Below are 14265 nucleotides of genomic sequence, written 5' to 3'. Positions count from 1 at the left end.
TAGAAGAAAAAAAATCTTTTTTTATATTAACCACTTGAACCCTAGCGTCCATATTCTGAGAACTTTAGCCAAAAATAGCAGATCTACAAGCTCACAACTGCTGCAAGGCGTTGTGAGCTTGTAGATCGGCTATTTTCGGCCAAGAGGTTTTGTAGAGGGGAAAAGGAGCAGATCAAGAGTGAAAGGTCAAGTTTATTACGTATTAACGGTTCAAGTGGTTAAATATCTGAAAACAAATTGACATGAATCCAAAATACACAATGATGATTGTGCTGTCAAACAATGAAACTATATGGAATGGAATCTAGGAAAGGTGTGTGGGGGTCCCTGCTTCATCTCTCTCTCAACTAAGGGGTCCTTAGCCTGAAAACGTTGAAGACCCCTGCTCTAAACCAACTAAAAACAACCAATCTGTTAGTCAAATAATCGAGTACTGTACAACCTGTCCAGTCATCAGCCTCGGCTTATCTCGTGATACGGAGGGAACCCGTTGGGATAATCTGATTTGTTTGGCAACAACAAGTGGTGTGGTTTGCCCACGGAGAGAATTAAACCTAGAGCAGAGATTACCCGATCCTAATTAGTCTCGTCCATGGATGAATGGCAGCCACCATTCGACCAAATTAGAATAGACAGTGAGTGGCCCAGGCAGCAAAGCCAAGCTCCTGGCTATAAAGGAAAACAAACAATCTCCTTTTGGATCAGTGACTTTTGTCCGGTTCTAAACTTAGACCCCGCCAGGGACATGCTGGGCCCCTGATTCAGCCCGGGAAAAAGAGTTGCCATTTCAGATCATGACAAGTGGGCCAAAATTCTAAATCAGTGGTTCTTAAACTCAGTGGACTCCCCAAAATCTCATGTGTTGGCCGCGGACCCCCATCTCAAAATATGTTGTTCCAGGGACCCCCAGAAGCAGAGATTTGAGTTACAAAAGTTTGCGTTGAAAAATATACATTCACAGATTTTTCAAAAATGGCAGATCTACAAGCTCGAGCTTGTAGATCTGCTATTTTTCAATAGTTAAAGTATAAAATAATTCCAGGTCTTGACACTCTGCTGACCATTTGTTCTCTTGACCTCTCACTGTAGACAGTAGGCCGACAGCCGGCAAACACCTGCCTAGATAGACGGACCTTTGTTGACCCTGCTATAGATTCAGTCGTCATAGCAGCAGCACAGTAGGGATCACGGGACGGATACAGATAGGAGTAGAGAGATAATATGCAATTATGCAGCCTCAAGAGCACAAAGTAATAAGAAAGAAGCAAATGGGGAGTAATAGACATGAAGTAGAAATAAAATACCGAAAAGGAGATTTGCATGATGTATTAGTCACACATCAGTTGCATCATTGAACAATCTATCACCAAGAAATCGGTATCTATCCTAATAATCTATATATCATCACTGTATGGCCAAAACCTCTTAACTAAATGTTTTAGGTTTTAGATTTTTTTGGCATAAATCAGGGCTATTGAACACCCTTTACATCTGAATGTTGGTTAAAACAATATTGAACCAATGGAAAGTAGTAAAAAGTGCTTGGGACAAAACCTCCCAACTCCACACCTTCTGCCAAACCAGCTAACTCCACCCGAATGGCTCTCTCTATTTTTCATAAATATGTGCTATTGAACACCCTTTACGTCTGTGTGTTGGTTAAAATAATATTGAACCAATGAAAAGTAGTAAAAAGCCCTTCGGTCAAAACCTCCTAACTCCACTTGAGCTCATTTTCTCCAAAAATGAACATTTTGGAGTCGGGAGGTTTCGGCCAGACAGCAGAGATATCATAGTATTCAGCAGTAAAGCTGAATGTACTGTATATAGCAGTAAGAAAATCCTCAGCGTTAATTTATTTAAAAAATGTTTTGGTTCCATTCTTACACACTCAGATAAATGACCACATAGGCTTTTACTGTGGTCTCCTCGCAGAAATGACGCCCGCGCCCGAGCGCAACTTTCGCTTTAGTCGCGCGAGGGTCCCTTTACTCTTCTGTCCCATGCAGATCACATTTCCCATCTTCATACAAAGCCTCTCAGGCGCAATAAGGCAGTTAAACGCAGCATTTATCATGCGGGCCGCACCTCCTCTGACCCTCTCTCTTTGAGGGGATTTATTTTTATGGCATTATGCTTATCCTCCCTCATTCATACAGTTAGTTAAATGTATGGTACACCGAATACACCACTCCACTAAACCACACGAATCGTCACCGTTATAGTGGTACCGACACTGTGTCGGACAGCAAACAAGTACATGAAAGTATGTCTATTTATTTATTATATATTTCATAATGCACTGCTTCAGGAGACCCCCTCCCCCACCCCCTTCAAAGGTCTTCAGCGGACTCTTTGACACTTTAAGCCTGCGACCTCTACATAGGTCAGAGGTGCCATAACTCATGCATGTCATCGTTAGCGGTGATGGGATTGTCGCTGAAATGATGGGCTGGATGGATTTGCAAGTTAAGAAAGCTCAAGGGAGGTTTATGACGCTTGCGTCAAGAGTCATTAGAACGCAGGGGGATCCCCTTACTCTGTAAGCCACTCACTGTGCCGTCTGTTAGCGAGTGAAAGGAGCTGCAGCTGCAAGCTTTGCGTCGCTCAGAAGAAGGATACGGAGGGGAGGGATGCCTCGATAATAGTCTCCTCTCGCAAAACATCTTGTGGATTATCAGACCCTCGGCCGCTCTGCGCGTTCTTTCCTCCTAAACTGTACCCTCTTGACACAGGGGTGGCACGGGATATATACGTTATCGTTCATTCGCATCCTTGACACCTTGACCCGGCGGCAGAGATGGCAGACAAGGACAGCTGCGAAAAGTTCCTGGACAACAACCCGCAGTTCGCCAAGGAATACTACGAGAAGAAGGTGAAGGCAGACGTGATCACCGCCGCCTTCAACAACCAGGTCCAGGTGAAGGACGCGGCCTCCTACAAGGATGCCACCAGCATCCAGGAGGCCGAGTTCATGTTCGAGCTGGTCAAGGAGCTGCAGGCCACCGGCCAACCCTTCGAGAAGGGCCTGCACAAGGTCCTCCAGAGGATCGCCCTGCTCATCGGGGCGGACCGCTGCAGCTACTGGGCGTTGCGCTCCCGCAACGGCTGCCCGGAGCTGTCCACCATCCTCATCGACGTGACGCCCACCTCCGCGTACGAGAAGTGTCTGGTGAGCCCCAACGTGGAGATCGTCTTCCCCACCGACATGGGGATCGTCGGGTGGACGGCGCACTCCAAGAAGCCCCAGAACATCGCCGACGTCAAGAAGGTGAGCTGATGCACTTCTCAGTACTGTGCCAAAAGTTAACCCATTTAGACCTGAGGCAGATTCAAAAAATCCCTTTTAGTACCTGATATGTATTGAGATACAGTATGTGTATTAAGATCTGTATATTGATATGGGTATTTTGTATGGCCTTTGTATGTCTCTTGGGATATTTTTAATGTTAACATGTATTGCTATTTGCATCTTTGGATGGGTTCACAGTTCACACCTTTAAGTGACTTGTCACACCAAGCCAGCCAATTAATGACTGCTGTGACCAATTCTACTCTTAGCCCATCAGTGCATAGGTGACAATCTATTTAAATGCAGGTGTGTATGCCCGGTCCTTTATGTCCTGATGAAGATCTATTGAGATCGAAACGTTGACCAGCAATAAACGTATGGAGCTTAACCAGTGTGCAGACTCTATATGTCTCTTGATGATTCTGCTTGTCCAGCACCTGGGCTGCGGATGTGCATGATGCAATACTTTCTTCATAGATTCTAAAAATGCCTTCTAAATCCTGACCTAAAACAATATACAGTATATAATGTAGCTAATATAGCTAATAATAATTTGGGGGTTCCAGTCGTAAATTGTTTTATTACTAAGGTTACAAATGTAGAAGGATGCCAAGTTCAACATTATTGCCAAGAGTCAAGATGGCATCATCAATCCATCACTTTCTATCTCATTAAAACTCTTCAGATGTTCTCTGGGAGAACATGCATGCCCCACTGAAGGTTTAAGATTTCCAGGTTTCATACCTGGTTTATGGCACAATATTACATTATGGTCCAACAGTGAAGAGTAAAAAGTCTGCAGTGTGTAACTGTGGTTCCATAGAGACGATATTTAAATGTCTTCATAAGTTACAGCATTTGATCTGGAGCTGCTTTGTTGCATATTTGATCATGCTGGTTAAATGATAACAAACGTGAATACTGCTGTTGATCTGTTCTATGATCTGTACATAAACATTGTGCAGGAGTATTTTAAAAAGTATTTTATCTGTTAGTAAGTAATTAATTAACTGCTGCCCAAACACCAGATGGGGTTGAAGTTATTAAGGGTCTTTTTTGAGTGTGTGTGTGTGTGTGTGTGTGTGTGTGTGTGTGTGTGTGTGTGTGTGTGTGTGTGTGTGTGTGTGTGTGTGTGTGTGTGTGTGTGTGTGTGTGTGTGTGTGTGTGTGTGTGTGTGTGTGTGTGTGTGTGTGTGTGTGTGCGCGTGCGTGTGTGGCGTGTGTGTGTCTTTTGCGCTGACAATTCCAGGACTCCCACTTCAGTGACTTTGTGGACAAGCAGACCAAGAACACGACGAAATGCATGCTCACCTCCCCCGTCCTGAGCGGCAAGGACCCCATCGGTGTGGTGATGGCGCTCAACAAGCAGGGTGCCAGCGAGTTCTCAAAGAGCGACCAGGAGGTGAGAGAGTTGGTTCCACCCAGGGGGCAAACCCCCCTTTAGATGGAATTGAATTGAAGACAATGGCAAATGGAAGGCTCTCCCCTAAAAACACAGTTACCCTAACCCCATATTGGTCAAGCTTCACGTGACAACACACAATATCTAATACCAGTAAGACTCCCCCAATTGGGAAATTACTCTATGCACAAATTGGCCTGTAAGTGGCATTGGTTCTGTGTTTTGCAAGAATCGGCCACATGGTGGCGCTAGAAGAGGCCCATGTGCAGGTAGATGTGAAGATTTTAAAGGAGTAGTTCACCCCCAAAATGACTTTTTTTCTATTGATTACTCATGCCATGGAGACTTGAGTTCAATCATATTTATTTATTTATTTATTTTTTATTTAATCTTTTTGTCGCATTCCTAATCATTTCATCATAATAAATGTACCCCATTGATTCGGGGTGGGGACCCAAATGCATTCTGGATGGGGGTACATTTACGAAAATCTATTTTTTTGTCTTAGGAATGCGAAAAATACAAAGTCTCAAACTCAAGTCTCCATGGCATGACTAGAAAAAAGTCATTTTGGGGGTGAACTACTCCTTTAAGTGGCATGTATGTTGGCCTATGTGTGTGTTGAGGGAATGTGCGTGGCTAATTGCAAAGGAAAGGCATGTGGCGTTCACGATTTGCGAAATTTATTTGAAAAGGGAGAAATCCAGCAAACTTTTAGAAGGCAATCGTTGCCTATCAGGAGGGGATATGGGAAATGGTACAGATGCATGTTGCTGAGAGTTGCGAGATAGTGTGTACCACTTTGTGCGATTTTTTTTAGGCAAGATCTGTAGGAGCAGTGTCCATTAATGTTGAACCCTAGAACAGGGGCATGTCGAGTCAGTTGCTATAGGCAACGCACTATTGTTCTCGGTCCGATCATTCTTTGCCAGCAAAGTGAACCTGCTTTTTGTTAACTTTTTTGACTGATGTTATCCAGGTTGTAAGGCCGGATAGCTGGTCATGCTTCACTACATCACAATATATTATATCGTCACTGTCGGGCAGAAACATCGTATCTCCAAGTTTCAGATTTGTATGTTTTTTCGCGAAGTAAAGCCCTGCTTCATCATACAAGGCCGTCGCACAGAAGTAGTGAAAACAGCCGATCTACAAGCACACAACGCCTCGCACCGCGAGGCGTTGTGTGCTTGTAGATCGGCTGTTTTCACTAGTTTCGATCATGTTTAAAATTATGAATGCAAAACGAACGGTTTTGGACACATACAAGGTTTCCAACCGACAACGACGATATGTAATAAATATAAGCAGGACCCTGCACGACCTGCACGCTATTTTAAACCAGCAGCTTCCTGCCTCTGACCCATATGATTTACTCAGTGATTGGGGTCATGGTTATGACAGCTCCATTCATAATCCTGTAACTTCCTTAAGGCCATAGAGGCCACTAAAGGGTCAACTTAATAACTATATCTGTGGTTCTCAAACTTAAAATAACTCTTGTTCGGCACTTTGGTTTCGATTTTGGTCGTTTAAAATGTGCTGTATAAATAAAGTTTGATTTGATTTGATTTTGAGAGTGTACAAATGGAACCAAGTGCACCACATTTTAACAGAGATACGATACGTATCACTGTACATGGTACATTCGATAGACCAAGAGTAGCTATATGGAATGGAGTCTTTTTCATTTTCCCTCCTAAAATTGCCAAATCCAAGGCACAAATAGTTTCCATACAATCAATTATTTGCATTGCAAAACGGTCCGATACCGATTACCGCATTTTAAAACTATACGATACAAAGCCAAAACGGTACAATATTTTGCTTTTGAAAACGATATAGTAGATCACTGCAAATTAAAATCGCGTTTTCGATTCAGTTACTATATCGTTACACCCCTACCCGTATAGGTCCATTCGGTTCCATTTGTACACTCTCAAGAGTTACAGATCATGTGTAAGCAGTCCATTTGGTTCTATTTAGCTATCAATAATGTAGCAATAGGTCCTTGAGGAGTACCCATCAAGGACCCCAGGACTTTGGGAAACGCTGAACTATATCAATTGCTTCAGTAATCACTGAAATATCAACACTACACAGAAAAATGTACACACGGTGAGCTTGTACTGTACATTGCCTCGATGTTTGCACAGAACACAATTATCTTTATTCTATCACTGCCTACATAGACATCAGTAGACTGACAGAAAAGAAGGGGTGAAAGAAGGGGGTTGACTTGCAGCAAAGGTCGCCGGGATCGGGAGTCGAACCTGCGACTCGCCGTCAGGCTAGGTGCCCGGACCGCTACCCTAAGCGAACATTTGTAACTCAAATTTTGCTCCTGGGGGGTCCCTGGAACTAAATATTTTGAGATGGAGGTCCGTGGCCAAATAGCAGATCTACAAGCTCGCAGCGCGGCACTCGTTGCCATGCTGTGAGCTTGTATATATGCTTTTATTCAATAGTTAAATCACAAAATAACGCAGTGAATCCTTGTACCCTGCGTTCTGGATTGCAGCTTTTTAGCTCCATTGTTAATTTGTTACACTTTGAGTTTCATTTTTTTGTAAAACATGCCTCGGTACTTAAGTAGATCTTGTTATTCTTTGCTACTTTAAACCAACATGATTTTCTTTCTCTCCTGAATCTCTGCAGCTCTTCAACAAATACATGAACTTTGCCTCCGTGCTCATCCTGCAGGCCCACACTGCATACATGTGGGACGTGGAGTCTCGGAGAAGCCAGGTAAAGCAACTAAAAACTACATTATATTATGGTCGCTGTCTGCCAGACAGAAACCTTTTATGTCTCCATATTTAAACTCTTTGTGTTTTTTTGTTTTCTCCCTTCTGATTTAAAGGGATATTTCAGTTTAAAACACTCCTGGGTTCATTTTCACATCTAGACTTTGGTGTGCACCCCAGACAGTTTTTAAGATGCTTGATTCAATATTTCGCATTCATATTCTTTTGATCAGACACATACCCCGTCCTATATAAGCCCATTCAACTTCGAACTATGGTGTTAACTATGTTAACCGTGTTAGACTCATTGAAAACACACGTCTCTGCTTCCAGTGACTGTCATTCTAATGCGTGAGGGGACCGTAATTGTTCAACAGTTTTTTATTTTCTTGTTCTTTTCTTTTTACTTTCTTTTTTTAAGGTCAGGGGGAGGAAAGGGGAGGGGTGGAAGGGAGTTTTGGGGAGAAAATATAAAAACAAAGAGTTTTGCAACTTGAATATGATGTCATATGTACTCTTTGAATAAACTTTAAAAAATGAGTGAATGAATAAATAAATACATACATACATACTTATAACATTTTCCCCAGAAGTGTTTTGAAGTCAAATACCCCTTTAACTATTCGCTTTTTGGCCAACAAAAAACAAAGTGTTTTGTCCTCCCTGTCGTAGGTGATGCTGTGGTCGGCCAGCAAGGTGTTTGAGGAGTTGACGGACATCGAGAGACAGTTTCACAAAGCCCTGTACACCGTGAGGATATACCTGAAGTGTGAACGATACTCCGTGGGACTCCTGGACATGACCAAAGAAAAGGTTTACTTCCGTCTAGTACAGATCATACTGTATATCGTCGCTGTCGGCTTTGGTATGTCCAAAACCGTTCCTTTTTTTATAATTATTTTAAGTTAAAGTAGTGAAAATAGCCGATCTACAATGCTTGTAGATCTGCTGTTTCCACTAGTTTTGTGCGACTGTCTTGTATGGTGAAGCAGGGCTTTACTTTACCAAAAAACGTACAAATTTGAAACCTACAAGGTTTCTGCCTGACAGTGACGATATACTCAATGCCTTGTGAGCTTGCAGGTCGGCTATTTTTGCCGTAGAGTATTTTAAGTGGTTAATAATATTGCATTGTCCATGGAAATCTGCTTTTGTTTGACAGGAATTCTATGACGAATGGGCGATCAAACTAGGAGAACAGGAACCCTATAAGGGACCCAAGACGCCTGATGGCAGAGTAAGAACACTGTGTGACACCAGAGTCTGTTACAATGACATCACTACACTATGTGACATCATAGTCTGTTGCAATGACATCACTACACCATGACATAATCAGAGGTTCTCAACCATTTTTGGGGATCCCCAGATGACAGTGAAGTGACAATTCAAGGACTTTTAATGAAAAAAGAAAAGAAAAAAGAACACCCAGTGTGAAGTGAGCAATGCTATTTATTATGAGAATTTCATTAAGCGTTCCGCAAAGTATGGCCAATATGACCCTGGGCGCCCGGGCAAATACGGGACAAACGGACAAAGCCAGATGGAAATAATTAGATGTTTTAATATTTATTTATTTATGAAATACTTTTGAAAAATATTATTTTCAATTGATGAAAACACTTTTTTGTTTAAAATGTATTGATTTATTTTTTATGTAGGAAACAACAACTGCTACAGTATGTAGAACAGCAGCAAACAATTCTGTTACTAAAACATAATCATGGTTTTACATATTGTGTTAATTGTTAGGAAACAGTGCTAGTGTGGGGGGCTCATTTCACAAGGATTCACAAATCACACATTTAGGACTTCCATGGTGGAGAGACTAGTGAAGAATGAATTCACCAACAGACATTCTGATGATTAAAACAATTACAGTAATGAGGATTATTTTCTATCTTTTTAGGAAGTCGTCTTCTACAAAATCATCGATTACCTCCTGGAGACTGAAAAAGAGGAGATCAAGGTCATCCCGTGAGTAGCATAACGTACTGTATACGACACTGTAGCATAACCCCCCTCAAACATGTTTGGCTCAGGTCACCCCTGTAAAGGGCTTTGCACATTTGGTGTACAATGCTGTGCGGATCCGAAAAGGAGTCATAAAAGGAGTCAATAAGTTGCATGCTTATTGAGCCGGGCTTTTATCGAGCACACTATTGAGCATTTTCTAATATTTTGTGGAAAGACGTGAAACAACAAATTCTGAACAGAACTGGTATCTTTTTTTTATTGGTCAGTTGTTGCGAGTAAAGTATGTGGCTGACAACCATCTATGAAGATGACAGAAGTAAAACATTTTGTCATTAAATATCATTAAAACAACAATTGATTAATGTGCAATAAGTGTTACATGGCTTTATATCATGAATGGTATTGTAATAATGTCTTGATCGCCTCTTGTCTTGATTGTTTAAACATGACGTCATGGGCCGCCGCTATGCTCGATAACAGGCTTGATAAGCCCAAAGCTTATTGACAGGGGTGTCGCACCAAATTCTGGGCCCTGGGTACAGGGATTCACTCACATTTTGTGCTTTAACTATTGGAAAATAGCAGATATACAAGCTCGCAGCGCGGCACGCGAGCTTGTAGATCTGCTATTTTTTTTAAATCGTGAAAATTTGTGCAAGTCTTTGAATATTTCAAGTTTCAAGTTTTTTTTTAAAAACCTATGTTTCTAAGTCAGTGGTGCTCAAACTTTTTCATGTGAAGGACCCCCAAAATGATATGTATTTGGCCACGGACTCCCATCTCAAAATATTTGGTTCCAGGGACCCCCCAGAAGCAAAAATTGAGTTGCAAATTTTCGCTTAAAAAATACATGTATTCGAAGGGGAAGATTTGCACACTGCAAGCTTGTATATCTGCTATTTTTCAATAGCTAAAGTATAAAAAGATTAAGGACCCTCTACCTTGGGCCCTGGTAACTCAGTCCCACTCCCCCCCCCCCCCCCCCCCCCTCCTCCTCTTGTGACGCCCCTGCTTATTGATACCAGCCTTACCAGGTACTGAATATTTTGTTATGGAGTTTGTAAACAGGCTCGGGTTTTGAGCTCCATCCCTAATTATGTGTCTTTATGATGTCACCTGTCCCCAGTGGGCCTCCTGTTGACCACTGGGCCCTGGTCAGTGGTCTACCAACATATGTGGCTGAGCAAGGATTCGTAAGTTTTTACTCTTGTTTTGACCATTTCATTCACTGTGATGTCAGGGGAACCAAATCCCTTTTTTGTCCATATATGGAGATCCCCAATGTCATCAATATTAAGCCAATATCTCTGAATATCTATGGGTACCAGGGGTCTCCATACATGGGTAACTGGTCCGATATATATATATATATCACTGGCCAGATGGCTTTTTGCCATTAGGCGTCACTTCGGTTATTATTATTACAAAAATATACATTAACCACTTCAGGTCTATATACAAGTCTACCATTTGAAAATAGACGATCTACAAGCTCACAATGTGTCGCACCGCGACACATTGTGAGCTTGTAGATCTGCTATTTTCAAAAGTGTTTTTTTTTGTTTTTTTTTCACATTTAAAAACTTGAAATGGGACATTTTGCATTATGAGTACCATCTACTTTAAGTACATTTTAAATACATTTTGATGCCAATACTTGTGTACATTCACTCAAGTAAATCTTTTAATTCCAGACTTTTAATTGTAACAGAATATTTCTATATTGTAGTATTGATACTTTTACTTAAAGTTATACTGTGTAAGTTGCTAAACTAGTGGTCAGTAGCGGTATTGCTTTTTTCGGCCGTTTTTCGTCCGGAGTCGTCGCGGACCACCGCCGCGGACCACCGGAGCGGCGCCGCAAACCACCGCGACCGATAGTAATCCGTGGAGGGGTAGAACGCATGGTAGAACGTAATTTTCTGGCCAGGATTTGGGACTTTGTAAGCCCCGCCGTACTTGCCCGTACTTGTCCCGACCACCCAATTAGCCGCTCGAACTTTCCCGTACTTATATCATAAAAATGAAATTAATAATATATATTTTTTTAAAACAGTCGCCGGTCGTGCTCTGTCTCTTTAAAAAGGGATGTGAGGGGTTAACGTGTCAGTGACGTGATTTCGTCCTGTTCTACTCTGTGCCTGGAGAATACAGACCTCCCACTGCATCTCCCTGTGTGCAAGCAGTCTCAGTTGGAACAGCGATATTCCGGGGCTATTTCGATCAGACGAGAGGCGGATTCAAGGCTTCACAATGAATGGATTACATCGCTGTGCGTGCACAGAAGACGGATTGTATTTTCGGGTGCTGTTTATTATCGCTGTTTTCCCCGTATCGCTCCATGTTAATGACCGGAGGAGAACTGCCTTCAGGACCATCAAAAAAGGTTGGGCGACCAAAAAAACTCCTTTATGCACGGTTTGCTGGCTTGCACGGAGTGATCCGAGCGTGTTGTTATGATTTCGTGCTTTACTTTTTTAAAACATGTTTATAAATAAATAGGAGATGTGTTCGGCAGTACCTGTGTTCAGGGGTTTCTGGCGGGGCTTACAAAGGTTAAAATCCTTCACCATGGTAAACACTGTAGCTGAGCGGAGGCGCTTCCTGAAGACCAGAGCAGATAAGCTGTGATTGGCCGGTAGTGTATCATGTGTGTATGATCTGCGATGTGATTGGCCAACGTATACACATGATGCAGATGACGCTATTTTTCCGCGAAAACCGGGCCCCGGCGAGGATCATAGAAAACATATAAAGAGAAGGCTTTAGAAGCTGAAAATAACGGCGTGGGTGTTGTAAAACTTTAGCGATTTTACAGTTAGGACAATTTTAAGATTTGTTTTATAAAAAAAGTTACATGGTATAACTTTAAGTAAAACCACTGCTTTAACCTATGTACAACTACCTGGTGTCTCCCTCTCCAGATCTGCAACATGATGAACGCTCCCGCAGACGACTACTTCACATTTCAGGTGAGGTCACTCGACATAACACTGATTTACTCTACTCGAACCAGGGGGTCATCAATATGTCCGTACACGTAGCAAAGACTTGGCCTCGTTCGAGACAAATTTGAGATTTTCTTCTTTACATATCATTATAATGTTCTCGTTTTGACGCTAAGACCCAACTAGTGAATGTCAAGTCTCCAGGTTTCCCCCAGAATATGTATGACTCTGATTTACTACGTCTCCACTAGGGCATTCACCAAATATTCGAATATCAAAGTCACTATTCAACGTTGTTCACCAACGTCGAATATTCGCTTTTTTTTTTTTCTTGATAAAAATATATATAGTTTAGGATAGGAAGTCATAAGAATGAGTTGTCAATGCCCCTGGTGGATGAATTTTGTTAATGCTCTATACCAGGGGTTCTCAAACCTTTTTAGGGCGTGACCCCCAAAATAAACATATTTGAACTGGGGACCCCCACCCTGACAAGCACTTGTTATTGTAGGTATTACATTTAATGTGACTCGGTTCCGCAGATAAATATTGTGAAAATAGCAGATCTACATGCTCACAACGCCTCGCAACGTTGTGAGCATGTAGATCTGCTATTTTCACAATGTTCGCCTCTTGCTTACTTAATATTTGACAGTTTGGCCAGTCCTGTCGAATATTCGACTATTCGAATACTTTGAGGTTGAATAATTTGAATACTAAAAATCACTATTCGTGAATGCCCCAGTCTCCACTACTACTAGTGGTTCTCAAATGTTTTATTTGCAAGGACCCCCATAACTCTGAGAGTGTAGGAATGGAACCAAATTGTAAACTCTCAGAGTTACAGTCGGCAAAAAAAATATTTTGACAAAAATGCCCACCACTAGCCAGCATGGCGATGATGCCTGACTTGAACTTATGTCTCCTAATATCCTAACAGTTCTCTAAAAAACATATGTTGCTACAGCCATCAGTGGTGGTCAAACCTTTTCATGTCAAGGACCCCCCAAAAATTGTATAAAATTGGCCGCCAACCCCATCTCAAAATATTTTGTTCCGGGACCCCCCAGAAGCAAAGATTTGAGTTAAAAATGTTCGCTATAACAAATATATATATTTAAAGATTTGCAAACATTTTCAAGATTTTTCAAAAAAATAGCAGATCTACAAGCTCATGACACGGCACAAAGTGATGCTATATGAGCTTGTATATCTGCTATTTTTGAATAGCTAAAATCTAAAACTACATAGATACTTTCCCGGTTTTAATTGGTTAAGTGGATATTTGATTCTCAGATTCTTATCGTGGCACTTTTGATGATGTGATAATGTCTTAATGTTTAATTTAATGTGCCTCTCAGAAAGAAGCTGTGGACGAGACAGGCTGGAAGATAAAGAACGTCCTCTCTCTGCCCATTGTCAACAAGAAAGAAGAAATAGTGGGCATTGCTACTTTCTTCAACAGGAAAGATGGCAAGCCTTTCGACGAGCACGATGAGCAAGTTACAGAAGTAGGAATGAAGCAATGTTAAACGCTATTGTTTTAAAGTAGTAGTAGTATTGTATAGAGCAGTGTTTCTCAAACTCTCAAATGTCAAGGTCTCCCCTTAACTCTGACAGTGTACACATGGAACCAAATGAACCCTACCGGGTTCATTTGGTTCCATTTGTACACTGTCAGAGTTACAGACTTGTATGGGACAATTTAGACCCCCCTAATGGAACCCACAGAGTCCCTGGAATCCACTTTGAGAAACACTGGTATAGAGCACCAAAGTTTATATACTGCATCAAATGAGAACTGTGTTTTCCGAAAGTAAACAAATGATCCCGGTGGTTTTGAAAACGCTATACTGCAGCCGAATTAGCAACATTTTCTCCAGAAACAGACTGTATCGAA

At 41.7% G+C, this 14265-nt stretch overlaps 1 protein-coding gene across 1 annotated transcript in view; it reads left to right on the top strand.

Moving 5' to 3' along the window:
• The first annotated feature begins 69 nt into the window (after positions 1–69).
• Positions 70–14265, top strand: part of LOC308296953 (cone cGMP-specific 3',5'-cyclic phosphodiesterase subunit alpha'-like) — a 30467-nt gene continuing 16271 nt past the window's right edge. The window contains exons 1-9 of the mRNA XM_080740311.1: positions 70–3271; positions 4541–4693; positions 7352–7441; positions 8113–8253; positions 8603–8677; positions 9350–9417; positions 10544–10610; positions 12342–12389; positions 13727–13876. Coding sequence (XP_080596437.1) covers positions 2801–3271; positions 4541–4693; positions 7352–7441; positions 8113–8253; positions 8603–8677; positions 9350–9417; positions 10544–10610; positions 12342–12389; positions 13727–13876 — 1263 coding nt within the window. The 5' untranslated portion in view covers positions 70–2800. The remainder of the gene's footprint in view (positions 3272–4540; positions 4694–7351; positions 7442–8112; positions 8254–8602; positions 8678–9349; positions 9418–10543; positions 10611–12341; positions 12390–13726; positions 13877–14265) is intronic.

Source organism: Nannobrachium achirus, assembly GCF_963921795.1.
Source record: "Nannobrachium achirus genome assembly, chromosome: 13".
Classification (NCBI taxonomy): domain Eukaryota; kingdom Metazoa; phylum Chordata; class Actinopteri; order Myctophiformes; family Myctophidae; genus Nannobrachium; species Nannobrachium achirus.
Note: the sequence above shows the minus strand (reverse complement) of the source record. Positions and strands in the feature narration are given on the sequence as shown.